This window comes from Pavona decussata, unplaced genomic scaffold (genome assembly GCF_977016875.1).
Source record: "Pavona decussata unplaced genomic scaffold, jaPavDecu1.1 SCAFFOLD_53, whole genome shotgun sequence".
Classification (NCBI taxonomy): domain Eukaryota; kingdom Metazoa; phylum Cnidaria; class Anthozoa; order Scleractinia; family Agariciidae; genus Pavona; species Pavona decussata.
The window spans coordinates 4,079,351-4,095,798 of NW_028145475.1; the positions used below are offsets into that span (position 1 = coordinate 4,079,351).

Sequence of the window (16,448 nt, forward strand, 5' to 3'; positions counted from 1 at the left end):
GCAAAATTTGTCGTCGAGTTATGGCGGTTGCGCGGGCAAAATAAGTCCCTTCGAAAGTATTTCAATTTGCAGGTTTTTGGTGCTGAGTGTTTCCTATTTCACAGCATTTGTGGAACAAAACGACGACTTTTCTTGGATTTTCAGTCAAAGACGTTTCCATTGATCGGTTGCTTGGCAATATATTTGTGATTGCGTCGAACTGAGGGAGCTCTGATCTTGCATCTGTGTTGCTGATCAAAAACTCGAATTTGTTTTAGAAGCACTGCTGCAAAAATTTTTGTGGAAATGAAAAAATCTTCATCAAACTTAAGTGCTGCTAGCCCAAGTGAGATTAGAAGTGAAACAAAAGCAAGGTTTGACAAAGAGCTCTGATATATATTCATATTATAAGCTGCATAACTGTAATTAATGAATGCATGGTCTAGAATTATACAAGGTTCTCTTTATGATTTAACCGTCAGCCTATGAAAAAGATGACGTTCCAGTAAAAAAGAAAATTAGCACTGAATAAGCATATTGATTTGAACAGAAGGAATTACGGGGGGTGACAACTCTAACAAACGCTGTTTGAGCAATACTAGGTCTTAACCTTAGTCGTCCCGGAAATTTGGATCATCCCCCGAATTTTTGGGATATATCTCCTTTGATGTCCCGATTTTTTTCTGCAATGTCCCGAAATTATAGCGTGTTTCCCGGAAAAATTTCTAAGTGTCCCGATTCCCGGAAAAATCTCCAGATTCCCGGAACAATTTTGGCTTTGTCCCCAAACAGCGTTTGTTACAGTTGTCACCCCCCGTAGGAATTTACACATTGTCTAAAGTAGGTTTTTGCCTATTGATCTGTGCCAATTACAGCTGCTAAGAGGGGATGGGGAGTGGCCGGGTGCTCCAAATCTTGTTGCTCTCATGGGTTGGGAGATGTCAATAAAATGGGACAAAATTTAACACAAAAAAATACGTATGACTTAAAAAAGCACAGATGGTAAGCATTATAAATGCATATATATGGTTTTATTTCATGGGTCTCAGACCCTAGGCTCGATTACCAGCCGCTGTTCAGGAAAATGAGCCCACGCTCACCCCCCCGAAAAGACTCTTCTCGGGGAGGAAAGCTGGACCCGAGGGAGCGGCCGAAATCGAGCCTACTCAGACCCTCACTTTCAAAGGAGTTCTCTATTACGTCTTAGCTTGCAGTCTTGATTTTCTTAACTCTCGAAAAAGTGAGTATTGGAAGGTTTGATTGCTTGAAGTCATAGTTATGAATTTAAAGTCTAATGTGCTCACATTAATTTAAAAACCTTTAAGTCTCTGTTTCGCACTTTAAATAGTGGAAATTAAATTAACATGTTGGGATTGCAGAGGAAAAACACTGTCCTTCTACTTAAGTGCCAAAGTTTCCATTTTACAGTCCTAACTCATGAATTTCAAGCCTCCAAAATCCTTTGTACCTCTGGGATTATTTCCAATAATTATGTATGGAAGAAGGACTCTTGTTCAAGGCTTCATAATCTATATTTTTGTTTGTTTGATGTTAACATAAAATTTCAGAGACCATGAATTGAAGGTGATAACAGAAAGAATCAACTGTGCAGAGAGGAATTTCAGCACGTTGTTAAAGGATTTCACAGCCTTGAGTACAGGATTGGTGTCACTGCAAGAAAAAGGCATGAAGATATCAAAGAGTATTGACATCTATTCTGATGAGGAGTACCCATCCATGAAAACAAGTTTGGCTGGCATCAGTGAGAACATAGCTGCGATACAAGACTTGCTGGGTGCACAGGTAAGGGTGTTTGACTCTGTGAACAGAAAATCAACACCTCTTTCTTGACTGGAGATCCCAGGAGGTTACTCAAGTATATTAAGTTGGTGACAGGGATATATGTGTATGAGGCCATGGTGTTAGACTCACAAAAGGGCAATAAAATTTGTAGGCTGAAACTGGACCTTAAAAAGTGTAACAGCCCAGAACATAACTCAATAAGGCTATTCTCCTCTGCATAAAAACCCTAAAAATGCCCCTGACAAAATCTCTCCACCCAGAAAGGTCCACCAGAAAATTAAGTAATCAGTTACTTATTAAATTTCAAACCCCAAACTTCACACCTCTTTCAGGGTTGGAAACTGAATTACTCAGCACTTGCCCTCTGGGCGAGTGACATTCAGATTGTACTCGCCCGGATATGTTTTCACTCGCCAAATACTCCCTCCCTCCCCCCCCCCTACCCCTTTAAAAAAATAAAATACAGTACAGGAAACAACTTTGATGTTTTCTTGTTGTTTTAGTTTATTGCAAGCACTGTTTTAGCTTACTATTAGGTTACAGGTAATTTAGTTTTTCCAGAATCATTCCTTCGGCATCTCAGCGTCTGATTCATGGTCTGACACCGCTGCCCTGCACTAAACAGTCAGCAATTCATAATTCAGTGTTCTCAGCGGAGTGGTTTGTTTATGACCAGCAGTATCATGACTACTAGTGGTTACTTTATGCAATTATTACTTGAACAGAAACCATTTCTTTATTTACTGGTCTTTACGAAGCTGAAACTTTGCGTGTATGTGCCAGGTTTTTTAAAGCTTTCAGAATGTGAAAAAGTACTTACGTTTAGATTAGATTTTGTCAAAAACTTTCAGTTACAGTTTTATTTTCCTGAAGATGAAAATTCTACTCACTAAACCAGGTTAGTAACCTGAGATTTCCACTCGCCCGACGGGCCTGATACTCGCATTGGTGAGTGGGCGAGCTCTAACTCTTTGATCGCTAACATGTCTGAATACCTTCCCCCAACATTTCTGGGATTAGAGACACCTAGTGTACCAATACAGTCATGGAAACATTCCTTGACTCATTGGTAGTCAGCTGCTAATTGGGGGAGAGAGGAAAAACACAATAACTCCCCCCTCCCCCAGTTAAACTAAGGTAAACCATTTGCTGGTTGGTTAGCCCCTTACGCAGATGTTCTTTGGCTCATCACGTCACATACTCCTCCCCACGTAGTGAGGATCAGTGTGTGATGTGACAAGCCAACAAATGTCTACATTGTATGTGCTACCAGTTGGTCTGTGAACAGTGATTTTATCTCATGGTATGAGCCTCTCAGAATTAAAATATTTTACTGGGGGTCATGTCACTATTTGTAGTTAATGTTAGTATAAACAAAGCATAATGGCAGTCTGCCACTCTCAAGTTAGGTATTTTTAATTGACCCATCGATGATAAGTGTACATGGAGGATCTGAGTTTAGTACTTGAGATCTGAGAAAGATTTGACTCAGGCCCTCTGGGAGAATTGAGACAACCTTTATCACTTGCTTGCACTGTACAATAGGATCATTGGCACCCTGGTATTCCCTCCCCTAGCTATGCTATGTTGGAAAGGTTGCATTACTAGTACTGCTAGGTGCATGGAAGTTGACTCATATGATTGTAAATTAATGTACACGTTTTCTTACATGCATCTAATCAATCCGAAATTTGATTAAACTCATGGCCAATGAACATGCGGGGAAGTGCTTGAAAAAATGCTGGAGCGCTATGCTGATGTAATTCTTCAATGTGAGTGAAAATTGTATCCACGGTAACCCCATGACTGGCACCTCCCACCAAACTCTGTTGCACTGGACAAAAAATTCACTGGAAATGACGGAGAAAATTGTGGCCAGAACCATGTATTCTACTTACCAAATGGGAGGGGGGAGGGGGAGGTATAGGAGCAAACATTCGCTTAACAAAACGATCGCAGAATGATCTAACACTAGACACAGTCTTATCTTAATGATAGAAAACGTTCTAATTGCAGGCAGACTTTGTGCAAGCAAAGGTTTTGCCACCTCTCTCCCTGAATGGCACAAATTGTAAACATGCCAGAGATTATGTGAAGGAACTGAATGCTGCCAGAGAGAAAGAATCGCTGAAACGTAAAACTCTGGACAAGCTTAAAACCAAAGAACCCAAAAACAAGGGAAAGATTGTATCCTTGTCAGTGAAACAATTTCTTTGAAAAAACATGCAGTTTATGATCATCTGATGATATCATAGACCGTTTAATAACAATTCTCAATGTCTCATGGTTTGGCACACAATGGGCGATGTAGGTGTTGAACATGATTATTAATTTTTTGGATTCCATTTACAGGTTGTAGGTTTTACATGAAACAATTCCAGTGGAGGATACCCAAAACCTTAGCATGTACTTCCTTCCTTGCTGCCTGACTCAGTTACCACCTTGTTATTGGGTATATTAGCATTTACATTGATTATATATTATATATTAATGTACAAATTTTAGAAAGCATAACATCAAAGTTGATGTTGAAACACCCAGAGGGGTAGGGAACATCCTCCCTTTTTTGTCAGAAAACTAGAGCCCAATGAGGCTAGATTTTCTAGTAAATAGAAAAGTCTTTTGTGGAGACTTTTTCTGTAATATAGAACATGATATACATGTCTATATACTGTTTATTTATGTCTTTAGTTTATTTTTTTTATTTTTGTCCTTAACTCTTTTCTCAGTCACAGGTGGGTCTTATAAGCTAACCTCCAAAGAGTGAGCAACTGTTTGATTGAAAATTGTCTCCGTGGAAGACAACAGAACATTAGTATATACATAGTATTTACTTATGTATTAACATTAAGTAAATAAGTAGTCAAGAATGTAGTATTCTTGTTGTTGTTATAAGTGATTCTGGTAATTAATCCTTTAAGCCCCAGTGGTGTCAGGTGACCAACATCTACTTTCTCCTTACAATGTTGCTGCTTGATTAAACATTTAAGTCAGGAGAATAAAGGAAATTATCACCAAAGATGAAATGCCTTGATTGGTAGACAAAATCTCACAACTACATGTAGTAGCATAAGAAATATATGGAGGGTAATGAGGAGAATGTACATGATGAAGTTTGGGCTCAGTGGATCTGGGGACCAAAATTTCGTTTCATGCGTTTGGCTCCAATGCCCCCCCCCCCCCCCCCCAGAGATTGAGAGGTACCAATAGAAAATACTGACTGTTCCTTTCTTATTTTGTTGTTCCAGAAAATGTCCACACCTACCCCAAGGAGAGTCTTGGGAAATTCAGGGGGAGGGGGTGGGACATCTCAAAATCCAACATTCCAGAGAGGTGGGGAGGGTTAGGCTCAATTTCCACTTCTCACTCTGGTTCAGGTTTTCTCTCCCTGAGTACAGGCTCATTTGCTGAACAGCATTTGGTGTTCAAATCTAGGGAAGGTTCAAATAAAAAATACCTTCCATGGGGAAGTGTGCATATTTTCATGTATTTTTTTCATTTTCATTGATATTTTCACATTTTTATTTTTGAATAAGTCCGTTGTATTGAATACTTTGCACTTGTTCAGCTCTAGAAAGCACTGTCAATGTTAAATAAATTACCACTTCACTGCATTGTCATAGAGGTCAGAATTGTCAAAAGGTTTTAATTTAAGCCCCACGTAGTACCAGAAATCCTATAAGGCACAAGAGGCAAACCATCACTTTTACATGAGATCAGCAACCTTTATCAAACCTTTAATACAGGTAGAGCAAGACCTGCAGAAACTATCCGTTGATGCCAATCGATCAAGACAGACTCTGGAGGAACAGATGGTAGAATTTGAGCGGAAGAAGATGGAAGACATAAGGGTAATGAAAGTTGAGTAAAACAAGAATAGACAGGTTCAAACCATTGGTACATTGTAGTTAATCAAACTAAGGCAACGTGGTGTGAAATTTAAAGGTCTGGACGAACATTCAAACTTTAAAAACTAGCCACAAATTATTTATTTTTGGAGTATTTTTTAATTAAAGACTTAACTTGTGTGTTCGAAGATGAACAATAAATTCAGTGATGTAGCTATTTGTGAAATTCTCTTAGCAATTAGGGTTTCTCTCATACTGTGATTCTCTGTAATTTCTGTGGTTTTGGAGTACAAAGAGAGTATGCCAGAAGCCACCGTTAGTTAAGCGTTTCAAGAATAGCATATGTTTAGTATTTAATTAGACAAAGTTCCAAAAATGTACCGTATATTTCTGAACAATTTTCAAAGCATTGAATATCAATGAATACAATTAAAATAAAAATTTCTCAATTTACCACCATGTGTCGATCTCTGGCTGCTCATGGTGTACCTAACAGCGTTATCCCCAACAGAACACCTTGACATCTTTCTAACATGAGGGAGCAGGGATGGCGCAGTGGTGAGAGCACTCGCCTCCCACCAATGTAGTCGGCATCATACTGTATGTGGGTTGAGGCTGTTGTTGGTTCTTGTCCTTGCTCCGAGAGGTTTTTTTCCGGGTACTCCGGTTTACCCTTCTCCTCAAAAACCAATATTTCTATCAAAATTCCAATTCGATCTGGATTATTGTCAAGCACTTTATCATGAGCCTCTTGCTCGGGAGATTGCGCAAACACTCCCCGTGTTATTGACATTAAATAAATTACTTTACTTACTTTACTTTAGCACAAACCTTAGTTGGTAAATGAAATGATCTCCAACAGTTCTTTGTTTTTGTGTTTTTCAGACAGTGTTCAGTAATTTCTTTCATGGTCAGATGTTGTTTCATGCCAAGGCTTTGGAGCTGTATACAGCTGCTTTTCAAAGTCTCGTTTCCATGGACGAAGAGCAAGACATAGAGGTTAGTTATTTTAATTCACGTCCACTTACGCTCAGATTGCAAAAGAAGATGAAAGAATAAATGTGCAAAACTCAGAAACTATTAAAAACGCCATTTTGCTCTGTCATGGCGTGTTGTACACTATTATTTATATAGGGACATATGCGTGAGAACACTGAGCATAAGAAAGGGAAAAGTTTTAAGAATATATCAAAGTTTAATATTTGGTTGAGAACTGTATTTTCCATTTGACAAGAGCAGGTACCAACGTCATCAACATCATAGTTCACGTTCGCCTTGAAACTGAAACTTATAAGAAAAAATTATAGGTAATTAAGTAATTCTATTGCATTGCAACTTTTCACTTATTGTACAATGAATGTAGTATGACTGCATCGGCGTCAAAGCTGTTTTGTAATTGGTTTCAAGACGATTTACTGCAAAATACCTTCAAGTTGTTTTGTTTTTGTTTATCTGTTTCTTTTTTCAATTGTAAAAATAAAAACGCCGTCAGAGAAAATCCCAACCTCAAATCCATAAGAATTAATTAAGAAGTTCTCACTCAGCTCAAAATTAAAATACGTTCTTATATACAAACGAGAGTGTATAATCCAACAAAAGTGAAAACGTTGCAAGAAATACGGTGTCTGTAGATGGAAAGGTCGAAAATAATCTTATGTCAAAGGCAAAAGCTGTTGTAGCGGGTTTTACTGGTCAAAGTTGAAGGATTTATAAGAAGAAACGATGTGTCCGCTTACGTTTTAGAGTTTTGTCTCTAAGAATCTATTCGTTCTCACAAATAACAATGATCAATGTTGGGGTTTCCTTGAAAAAAAAAAATCGAGATACGCAGGATACCTCATGTTTGTTACTGCTCATGTAACCAGTTGAAAAAGAAAGTTGCATGTATAGTCCACACTGTATTAAAAGGAATTATTTTTTCGTTAAAGCGTAATTTTGTAATCGCCAGTGTTTTACTGTTCTTTTTCCTGTTTATTTATGTGTTATTGATACTTACTCGAACGGAGCATCGTGGTCAAGAAGCTTACTCGTTCTACATGTGAACACGTTGATAGCTTCGGCGCTCGCTTGAGCGCGACGTCACAATACCAATCATGGTGGATGGCTTTGCTACCTTAAATTTGAGATGAAAATATTAAAGGTTGTTGTATTGTATTGTATGGTACAAAGCGCGGGAAAACGCATGTTAGCAATGCCACGATTGGTTTGGTCTTGCTTCTGATTGGTTTAGATTACTTAGCACTTGTTCTTTTAAGTAATTCTCTCGCGCACACTGCTACTTTCGATGGTCTATTGAAAAGCATTTCTGAATCAACTCTTCACAGGCATTTCAGAATGACCTTCATCCTGCCCAGCCACCCTCACGACTGGACGTTGGAAAGAATGGTTCCCAGACCTCACTCAACCGATTCAGCTCCCAAGGGTCCTTGGGATCGCAAATGTCGCTCAACAGAACTGGAAAGAGCGAAAGAGGAGTTGACGAGGACGACGACGAAACCAGCGATTTTGAATAACGGATACCTTATTTTACTATACAGGATTGCACGGTCTGTGCACGATTTAAGGAACAAGACGTCTTATACTTGCCTTGCATTTTAAATCATATATCTTCATTTGGAGTGGCGTGAATGACAACATCCCTTTTTGATCAAAAAGGTGATTGGAACGACGAAAATGCTAAGGTTTATCACACTGGTAAGGTCAGTGCTTACTCCAATTGAAAAAATATTGCAGCATAACATTTGTAGTAGCTTGCAAACCTATCGCACAAATTTTCGAATATGATAATTTGAAATACGTTTCCAGTTGTTTCACTACAAACCTAAAGTTGTTCCACTACAAATTAATCTTTCATTGGAGCAAAAGCTATATCTTTACGCACCGTTTCACTCTTAATCTAAAAGTAGGCAAAGTGGCTCAAGTATGTTAGGCCCCCTTAGCTTGGTGTAAACAACCCCTCGAAAATATTCCAACGGCGCCCATGTGGACCCTCGTACCGTATAGATTTAGCGCAGGAGTGTTCATTTTAGAGTTGTTTTCAATTGAGTGTCGAAAGTAATTTCGCGTTGCATTACTACGCTCTGTGATAGGTTAACAAAACTGGCGCCACTTTTTCAACCAATGGGAATCCAAACCAAAACCAATCGTGTTTTGGCCGCACGCGTTTTCCCGCGCTTGGCGCCAGTTACATGTAGTTGCTTCGATTTCTGATTGGCTCGTTGTATTGTTTACATCTGTTGCGATTGGCCAGAGTAATTACTTTGGTTTTGGTTTTACGGCACTCAATTGGAAACTGCTCTATTTGGGAGGCGCTTATTTCTGTTTTGACGTAAACAAATGACTATGTACAAAAATACTTCGATGACATGATTAATAACAGGTACTCTAACAATAAACTGAAACTGAATAAGATTGCAGCAGGTTAAAGACGCTTACGAAACAATGACGCCTATTGGAGTAGGGGCGCTTATTATAAAGTGGACGCTTTTTGAAAGGAATGCCTAACGTAATGCAGCAATCTAGGCGATTTTTTGCATGCTTTATGCAACTTACATGTCATTATATGAAGATCTCTTATTTAAATGTTTAGACATCTTTGGCCGTTATCTTGATGTTAGTCTCGAGTCGAGTTGCCAAATCTTCTTCGTGAGAGACTTTTATTTTCAATACGTAATATCAATTCAAAACAATATTTATAGAAATGAAATTTTGTTATTTATTTATTTTTGTTATGTATTCGCGCACAAAAAGGAACATTTTTGTATTTTGTTTTTTGCTGTTTTGGGTGCATGCACAGTATAAAGTCATTAGGAAACACGCCAATGACATGTCTCACACTTGTAACTTAGTCCTAAACAACCAATCATTGTCATGTATTTTATATTTTAAATCTTCTTTGTAACGATCCTTTTATGTTTCTCACTTTTCTTTTTCGTTCAGCCCCCGGGGAAGGTTTGTATTGCAAACCGAAATATCGGGCAAAAATTTGTTTTTTGTTTTTTTTTAAAAAAAAAAAACAAATATATTTCAGTTATTCTAGCCTTTGTTGTTTGTTCTATCAAGCTTGTCACCTCCGCCGTTGGGATAAGTCTGCCGTTAATATTTTGTATTTGAGATAATTTGCTGATCCAGGTCTACAAGTGATCCGGCATCACTCATTGGTTTGTCGCTGTGGAATTGCAGATTTTATTGTATTTAAAGTCATTAGGCGAGTAGTTGCAGATGCTGACTTGAAATCGATGTTCCTGGATTCAGCCCTTTCCAGTGTCTCCAGTCAGCACCAAAGTACTAAATCGGTTATTAATCGGTTCCTCAGAACAGTTGTCTCTAATTTATTTAAATTATTGTATCACCCATTTTGTTACATTTTTTAGGGCAGTGCTGTCTCGTCCCCAGTCCTCCCTCTTACTCTGAAATCATAAGACGCGGGGGTTGATGGTCCTTCCCATCGTGCACCCTTGTCACGCGCATCTCCTAACGACAGAAACGACTGGGGACGAGTCAGTGTTTTATAAATCAACTAATGAATTTTGTGTTCTGATGATACTGAGGAGTGACTTGCGAAAATTAGTTATTTTTTCCTGTTGTTCAGGGCAATTTAGCATAACCCAGTGACCGACTATGAGGCAACTGAACTCGCAATCTGATTGGCTACAAAAGGTTGTTCTAATTTTCGATAGACTTCCCTCGGGGCGCGTTTTCTTGGACATATTCTGTATATCTGAAATAGAATACACTGAAAAATCTATGTTGTTATCGGTTGCCCGGTAACGAAAATATCCAATTGGCCAAAGTAAAAGAGTCGAATATTTATTAATGTCTTACAATAAGAATGTATTGAATTTCTCGAGGTGTTCTCAATCTGATTTTAGAATACGCGGAATGTCCCAAAAAACGCGCCCTGGTTAATTGTAAAATAATGGTTGACTCGCCCTCGGTTCTATCGACTTTGATAATTGGAACTATCTGGCTACAAGAAACTTTGAGCCTTTAAATATAATTATGTATAACAGTTGAATCTTGTCATCTTCAACCAGAACCAATCTTTCTTTAATACTATCGTACTTTGGGATTTACTTCACCGTTTCCTTTACATCCTATTTTAAAATCAAAGCGGGTTTTACTGAGTGTAGTACTACATCCCTTTTATTGTGTGAACAATAAAATCCGTGAATAAACAGTTTTTAACTCAAGATATTCTTGTTTCCACTGACTCAGCTGTTAGATCTTAGAAGGTTCATTATGATAACCGAATTTTCTAAACTCATTGTCTTCGAATCCAAGTTTTATAATTATCCAGACGAGTCATCCATTTTTCTTCGAATTTATACCTAGACGAATTATTCGTCTAGACACCGGATAATCCGTCTTAAGTATAAATTCGGTCATTAGAATGACAAGATATTTTGAAAAACCTCCAAGGAATGTCTCCTTTGAATTGCGGGGGCAAATATTCTTAATTCTTAGGATGCTCTGAAGTTTCCGAGTGAGAGAATGGTACGAGAAAATCAGATTACAAGACAACAACCAAAGCGGTGGCGTTTGTACAAGATCAAAAATGGGAAAGGGTTTATTGAAGTACCTTATGATGTGCAAACCTTATCAAACGAAATGGAGGTCCAGTTATCGGTTTATCTAGCTTTTTTTTTTTTTTTTTTGCAACAGAAAGAAAGTCAGACAGGAAGAAAGAAAAAGGAAGGAAAGAAGAAAAAGAAAGAAAGGACAGACAGTCCCCTTCTACCTGTCATGTAAACAGCCCTTAGTTCTAGGTGACAACACCAAAGAGAACGCTCTTTACAATTCACTCCACGCCTAAAGACGGTGCCTACTAATACAGAAGTATTTTTGCGCAGTTTATGACTATGCGGGAAAGCAGATCTTAGCAAGGGCTATTGGAATCCAAAGAGAAAATTAGGGGTAACCACGCATCCTTTAAGCAACAATAATTCTAAAAAGCTGTAAAATATAAAGGAATGTATGGCGCTTCCAAATTGAAGCTTTATTATCTCTGAAAAATGCATAGTTACTCCCAATTTTCTTTTTGGAAACCAAGAGCACTTGTTAAGTTCTCCATTCTCTGCATAGTTTTAGCCCGCGCAAAAATATACTTTTGTTACTGGGCACAACCTATAGGAAATCAGGTTATCTCGAGATGGACAGAACGTGCGCAGGAACAAAAGTAGGCACCGTCCTTAAGCCGAAATGACCCGTTGGGTGCCCCTTTATTAATATAGTTGTCCAATTCGAGACCAAATCGATCATCTGTTTCATATATTTTTACGTTCATTTGTTTGAAGACAGTGTGAAAGTTTTTGTTTGGGAATGCGTAGAAACCTCTTTGGTCTTCTCTCTTTCAGTGGTGGCAAAGTAGACATTTTTATCACATAGTACCAACTGGTTGGCAAAGCCGTTCCGGTTAACCGAGGACCGGGTCACAAATGATGCACCTCGTATTCCTCCCAAATTAAAAGTCTAAATCAACTTAAAACTCCAAGGCCCTGCTAATAAGCCCCACATGGCTAAGATGTGTTTCATCGTTCTCATGCTTGTAAATGCGATACTCGCTCTGTGATTAATTCCGAGTAGTTCACGACCTTTCGGTTTCGACTTGATTTCAATCCTCAATCGAAAAAGGATACGCGCTTTCCACTTAATCTGTAATTGGAAAGGATATCAAGCTTCCCCTTGATATTTCTGTCTCGCAAGGTATGTCGTGACAAACTACATCATGCTTTCCATTTCAAGGAGAAAACAATTTCGTGGCGCGTTATCAACGCTGTATACTGGGCTATAAATCTACGTGTAAATGCAATGGCCCATTAGCGTTGTCAGCCCATAGGGCTCGTCACGCTATATGCCGTAATTCAACAATGTAAGAAATTTCAGTTATGTTTCTCACGCGAAGCTGAAATAGTTGGCGATAAAGAGCTGATACTAGAGAATACAGCTCAGTAACGAAACATCGGTGTCCATGGAGGCTGAATCTATTAAATATGGCGTACCAGACGCAAGTACTGTTGACTGACGACTAGTTTGCTTGACAATGCGTGAATGTAAACAAAACCTTAGCCTCCGGATATGCATCCAAAAGAGGTCAGCCGACTACTGCTTGCAATGCATGGACTGAGATATTGGTCACGAACATCGCCAGCACAACTGCTATCTTCAGAGCAATAACACATGAACCCTCTCATTGTGGAATTTTATCTTGTGACTCAGTTAACTACTGCAAATGAATGGAATCTTCCATCGAGGCATGAGTTGTCTGGGGGTTTGTCATGATTGTAACAATCACAGCCGGAATTCACTGAAGCATAGCCAAAATGATAATTATGGACCGAGACAGACATCAACACAGCATTGTTAGAATCACCCCACCTAGCCTCATTTCGAAGTGACGCCAAACGGATTTTAACCAACAACCAATTTATGCTACAAAATGTTTTTAATACCAAAACTTTGGACAAGCTACAAACTTTCTACAAATCATACTAATCAGTGAGACATATCAGTATAGCCTACTTCCATTTCTTGCCACAACCGTGGATTTCCAAGTAGAAAAGGGTAAAATTGACCACTTGTTGTCGCCTGAATGTTGAATTAACTGAAGCCAAGAAACTTTTTTTCCATACTGCAAATAAGGGATAACTGCCCAACATTTATAAAACTGACCAAAATGCCACTTGACTGACTGGGTTTTCTTACTGGTAGTACTAAACTAGTAACAGTCACTTTATACAAAAGGAGTTATAAAACCTCTTCCAACGTGGCAGATCACGGTTTTAAATGACGCTACCAAATTTATTTTGTTACCATCATGCAACATGTACTCGATCATCACCAAATTCTTTGAAACTGGATCTTGTGATCCAGCCAGCTCTATTCCCTAAAAATAATCCTTGCGTATCCAGTGGAATAAACTTGAATCATAAACAATTCCACGAGGAATAACTCTGACCAAAATACCACTTTCTTGTTGACCCCAAAACCTTGCCAAGCATTTTTACTTAGGTTTACTAAGCATGACTCAATTTATGGTGACTAGACATTGCAAATAAGTCATCTCCTCAGACTTCATCTGCACACCATCATGCTTAACCAGTTCCTTCCCTCCCTTCCCAGACTATAATATTAATACCATCCATCCCTTTATACAATTACAGATACACAAACTGGCATAAAATACAATAGAATGTTATTCTTTGCATACAAAATTTTTGTAAAGACATGACAGTAAAAATATGGCTGTCAATCACTACCAAACTCTGATCAATTTTTTTTATATAAACATCCATGTGAAATGTAGTGACAAGCCTACCAAAAAAAGTGGTCCAACTACTATGACATTATATGACAAATCCTGACTGACAAAGTCTTTGCATCTGTAGGCAGTTCAATTACCCTTGGAATATACCCTTCCATCTTTCACTTTAGACTAAAAACAGCTGCACTTTGCGTTTACCAACTGGTTTGTTGTTTAGCTGCTCAATTGCGCTTACTGCCTCCCCACCGGTGGGAAGCGTCACCATAGCATCCCCAGATGACCGCCCTGGGGCAAGGTAATGAATACGTATGGAGTCTGGAATTATGGGGAACCCATAAAAGAAATCCAGAATTTCCTCTGCAGAAACAGTGGAGGGTAGATTGCGAATCCCTATGACGCAGCCTGCACTGATGTCATTCATACTGATATTAGCCCCAGCAGCAAGCTGTTTAATGGGTGTCAAAGGACCTTCCATTCCCACACCTGCATTGTGCTGACTCGGCATACTCCCTGTAGGATTTATCCCAACACCATTTAGATTCATACCTATGTCTGGAGATGGAAGATTCTGATTATCTCCATTCATGCTCCCTAAGGAATACATGGTATTATCTTGAGGAAAGTTTCCACCTGCCAAGGTAGGCTCCTGGAATATAAATGCATCGGTACTCTTGGCATCCAAGGCAACCATTACCTCCTCCACGCTGCACCGCTTTACACCAACATATCGCTTTCTAATGAACTGGCGGTTTCTGTCTGCCCCTTGAATACAATCCCCAACAGACCTAAACTGCACATATGCTGTTCCATTTTTCTTCCCAGCCCAAGTTCCCGATGTGTGTAACATAAAATGCACATTTAGGACATCGAGCCCCTTGAAAAATTCAAGAACTTCAGCTTCAGTGACACTGTACGGCAATCCTGTCATGATAGCCCAAGTTGAGCCTTCCACGCCGGTCGATTCACGGCGACTTCTCATGTTGGTGCCAAAACTATCGCGCCTTTCCGACTCTCGTCTTGCACCGTCAGATCTGCTACTCGATCGGCCTTCCCTATCCCTAGCTGAACTCCTACTCAACCCACCTCTGCTTTCCGAATCTCTCCTCCTACTGTCCTTCTCATGTGCCCGCCGATCCAAATCTCCCCGAGTTGTTGACACTCCATTAGGTCGATCATGAAACCCAGATGATCGCGCACCATTCACATGTTTCGCATCACTGTTATCCTTACGACTCCTGGAAGCATCCCCAGAGCTACTCATTCGAATGGGACTTCGGCTTCGTGATCGCCTAGAACTACCTCGAGCATTCCTTGCACTATCCCTCAAACCATTTGACTTCTTTTCATTCTGATCGCCGATTGCACTGCCACTTTTGTTGTCAACAAAATCGTCTCGACGCATGCGAACTCCTTCTTTCAGAATTTTATCCATTTCCGTCTGGCTGCTGAGTATAAGCTCGATATATCTCTTTCCCACGAATTTTCCATTCCTGTGCATAGCTTTCCTCGCTTCATCGTCTTTTTGAAAACATGCAAAAGCATATCCAGACGCCTTTCCTTCTGGGCTCGGAGCTAAGTGAATGTCTTCCTCGCAGATGTCAAGCCCTCGGTAAAATTTCCTGATATCCCGCGCAGTGGCTTCCCAGGGCAGCCCCTTCATCTTTATAATTACTACCATTTCGAGTAATTATCTTGCACTCCCTTTTACCTGTAGTAAAATGGCAGAATACTCGACTTTAGCCACAAACCATACCAGACCGAAAGTTACAAATTGCAAACGCATTCACTTGCGTATGTATCGAGTTCCGCTGATAGTTTTGCAGGGCTCGGGACCCCCCTAATCTATCTCATGCTGCTGACCGGAAGTAGAAATCCCAATGTTTATAAAAAAATTCCCAAAGATTTTTCGCTTTCCACTTAAAAAAAACTTCCCTTAGCCGTGCAACGTTCGAATGAGCAGGAAATAGCACACCTAAAATAATGTTATTTACAATCATTTTCTTTATTTGCACACTAATTTTACTCGAGTTGAGATTTTCGCGTTGCTAGGTATTTTGGAGTCCACGTTGTTTCCGAGGTGACAACTAAACCGGAAACTGCAACAGATTTCGCATAGCCGAAACTGAAAGCCGGTCTATGTCTTCTATGACCTTTATTACGGAAATAGCGTTTGACATCAGAAATTAACAATTCAAGTGGAGAGCACATGAAGCGATTAAATGAAGCCTGTTTGATGAACTAATAAAAAAAATAACAAAGAAAACATTGAGGTTTTTCATTTCTATAAGATGTTTGAAGGCTTGCTTCATAGGTATTTGTTCCAAACCCAGAGAGGCAAAACTAAAAGAAAAAGGTTAATGAAACAGAAGAAAAAATAATCTACTGGGGGCAAGTTGTCCAGCCCGCAAGCAAGGTCCCCTAAGGGGAGGGGGCCAGAATGGTAAGGTGCGGAGAGTTACTGACTAGTGCATCAAAATACACTTGACTATATACATACACGCTAACCGTTTGTCAATTCAAGTTGTTGGCTTTGGATCTGTAATTGTTGAATGCCA

At 39.3% G+C, this 16,448-nt stretch overlaps 2 protein-coding genes across 3 annotated transcripts; one reads left to right on the forward strand and one right to left on the reverse strand.

Annotated features, from left to right (window-relative positions):
- The first annotated feature begins 13 nt into the window (after positions 1-13).
- Positions 14-9,395, forward strand: LOC146480581 (CBY1-interacting BAR domain-containing protein 1-like). Of its 2 annotated transcripts, XM_085109769.1 has the most exons (6): positions 14-353; positions 1,548-1,782; positions 3,799-3,981; positions 5,535-5,633; positions 6,516-6,629; positions 7,955-9,395. In XM_085109769.1, exons 1-6 carry the CDS (start codon positions 286-288, stop codon positions 8,141-8,143), a joined length of 888 nt encoding a protein of 295 aa, XP_084965895.1. In that variant the 5' UTR covers positions 14-285; the 3' UTR covers positions 8,144-9,395. The 2 variants fall into 2 exon arrangements, with proteins under 2 accessions (XP_084965895.1, XP_084965896.1); XM_085109770.1 differs by lacking the exon at positions 3,799-3,981 and having other exon boundaries at positions 5,529-5,633.
- A 3,660-nt stretch (positions 9,396-13,055) lies between these two features.
- On the reverse strand, positions 13,056-15,707 carry LOC146480582 (uncharacterized). Its single transcript, XM_085109771.1, has one exon. It carries the CDS (start codon positions 15,569-15,571, stop codon positions 14,060-14,062), a length of 1,512 nt encoding a protein of 503 aa, XP_084965897.1. The 5' UTR covers positions 15,572-15,707; the 3' UTR covers positions 13,056-14,059.
- Between the last annotated feature and the right edge of the window lie 741 nt (positions 15,708-16,448).

Excerpts from the sequence above, each read along its gene's own strand:
- LOC146480581 (XM_085109769.1), top strand. The coding sequence starts at position 286 with ATGAAAAAATCTTCATCAAACTTAAGTGCTGCTAGCCCAAGTGAGATT. Across the intron at positions 3,982-5,534 it reads GAAAGATTGTATCCTTGTCA|CAAGACCTGCAGAAACTATC; the intron begins GTGAAACAATTT and ends ATACAGGTAGAG. Across the intron at positions 6,630-7,954 it reads ACGAAGAGCAAGACATAGAG|GCATTTCAGAATGACCTTCA; the intron begins GTTAGTTATTTT and ends AACTCTTCACAG.
- LOC146480582 (XM_085109771.1), bottom strand. The coding sequence starts at position 15,571 with ATGGTAGTAATTATAAAGATGAAGGGGCTGCCCTGGGAAGCCACTGCG.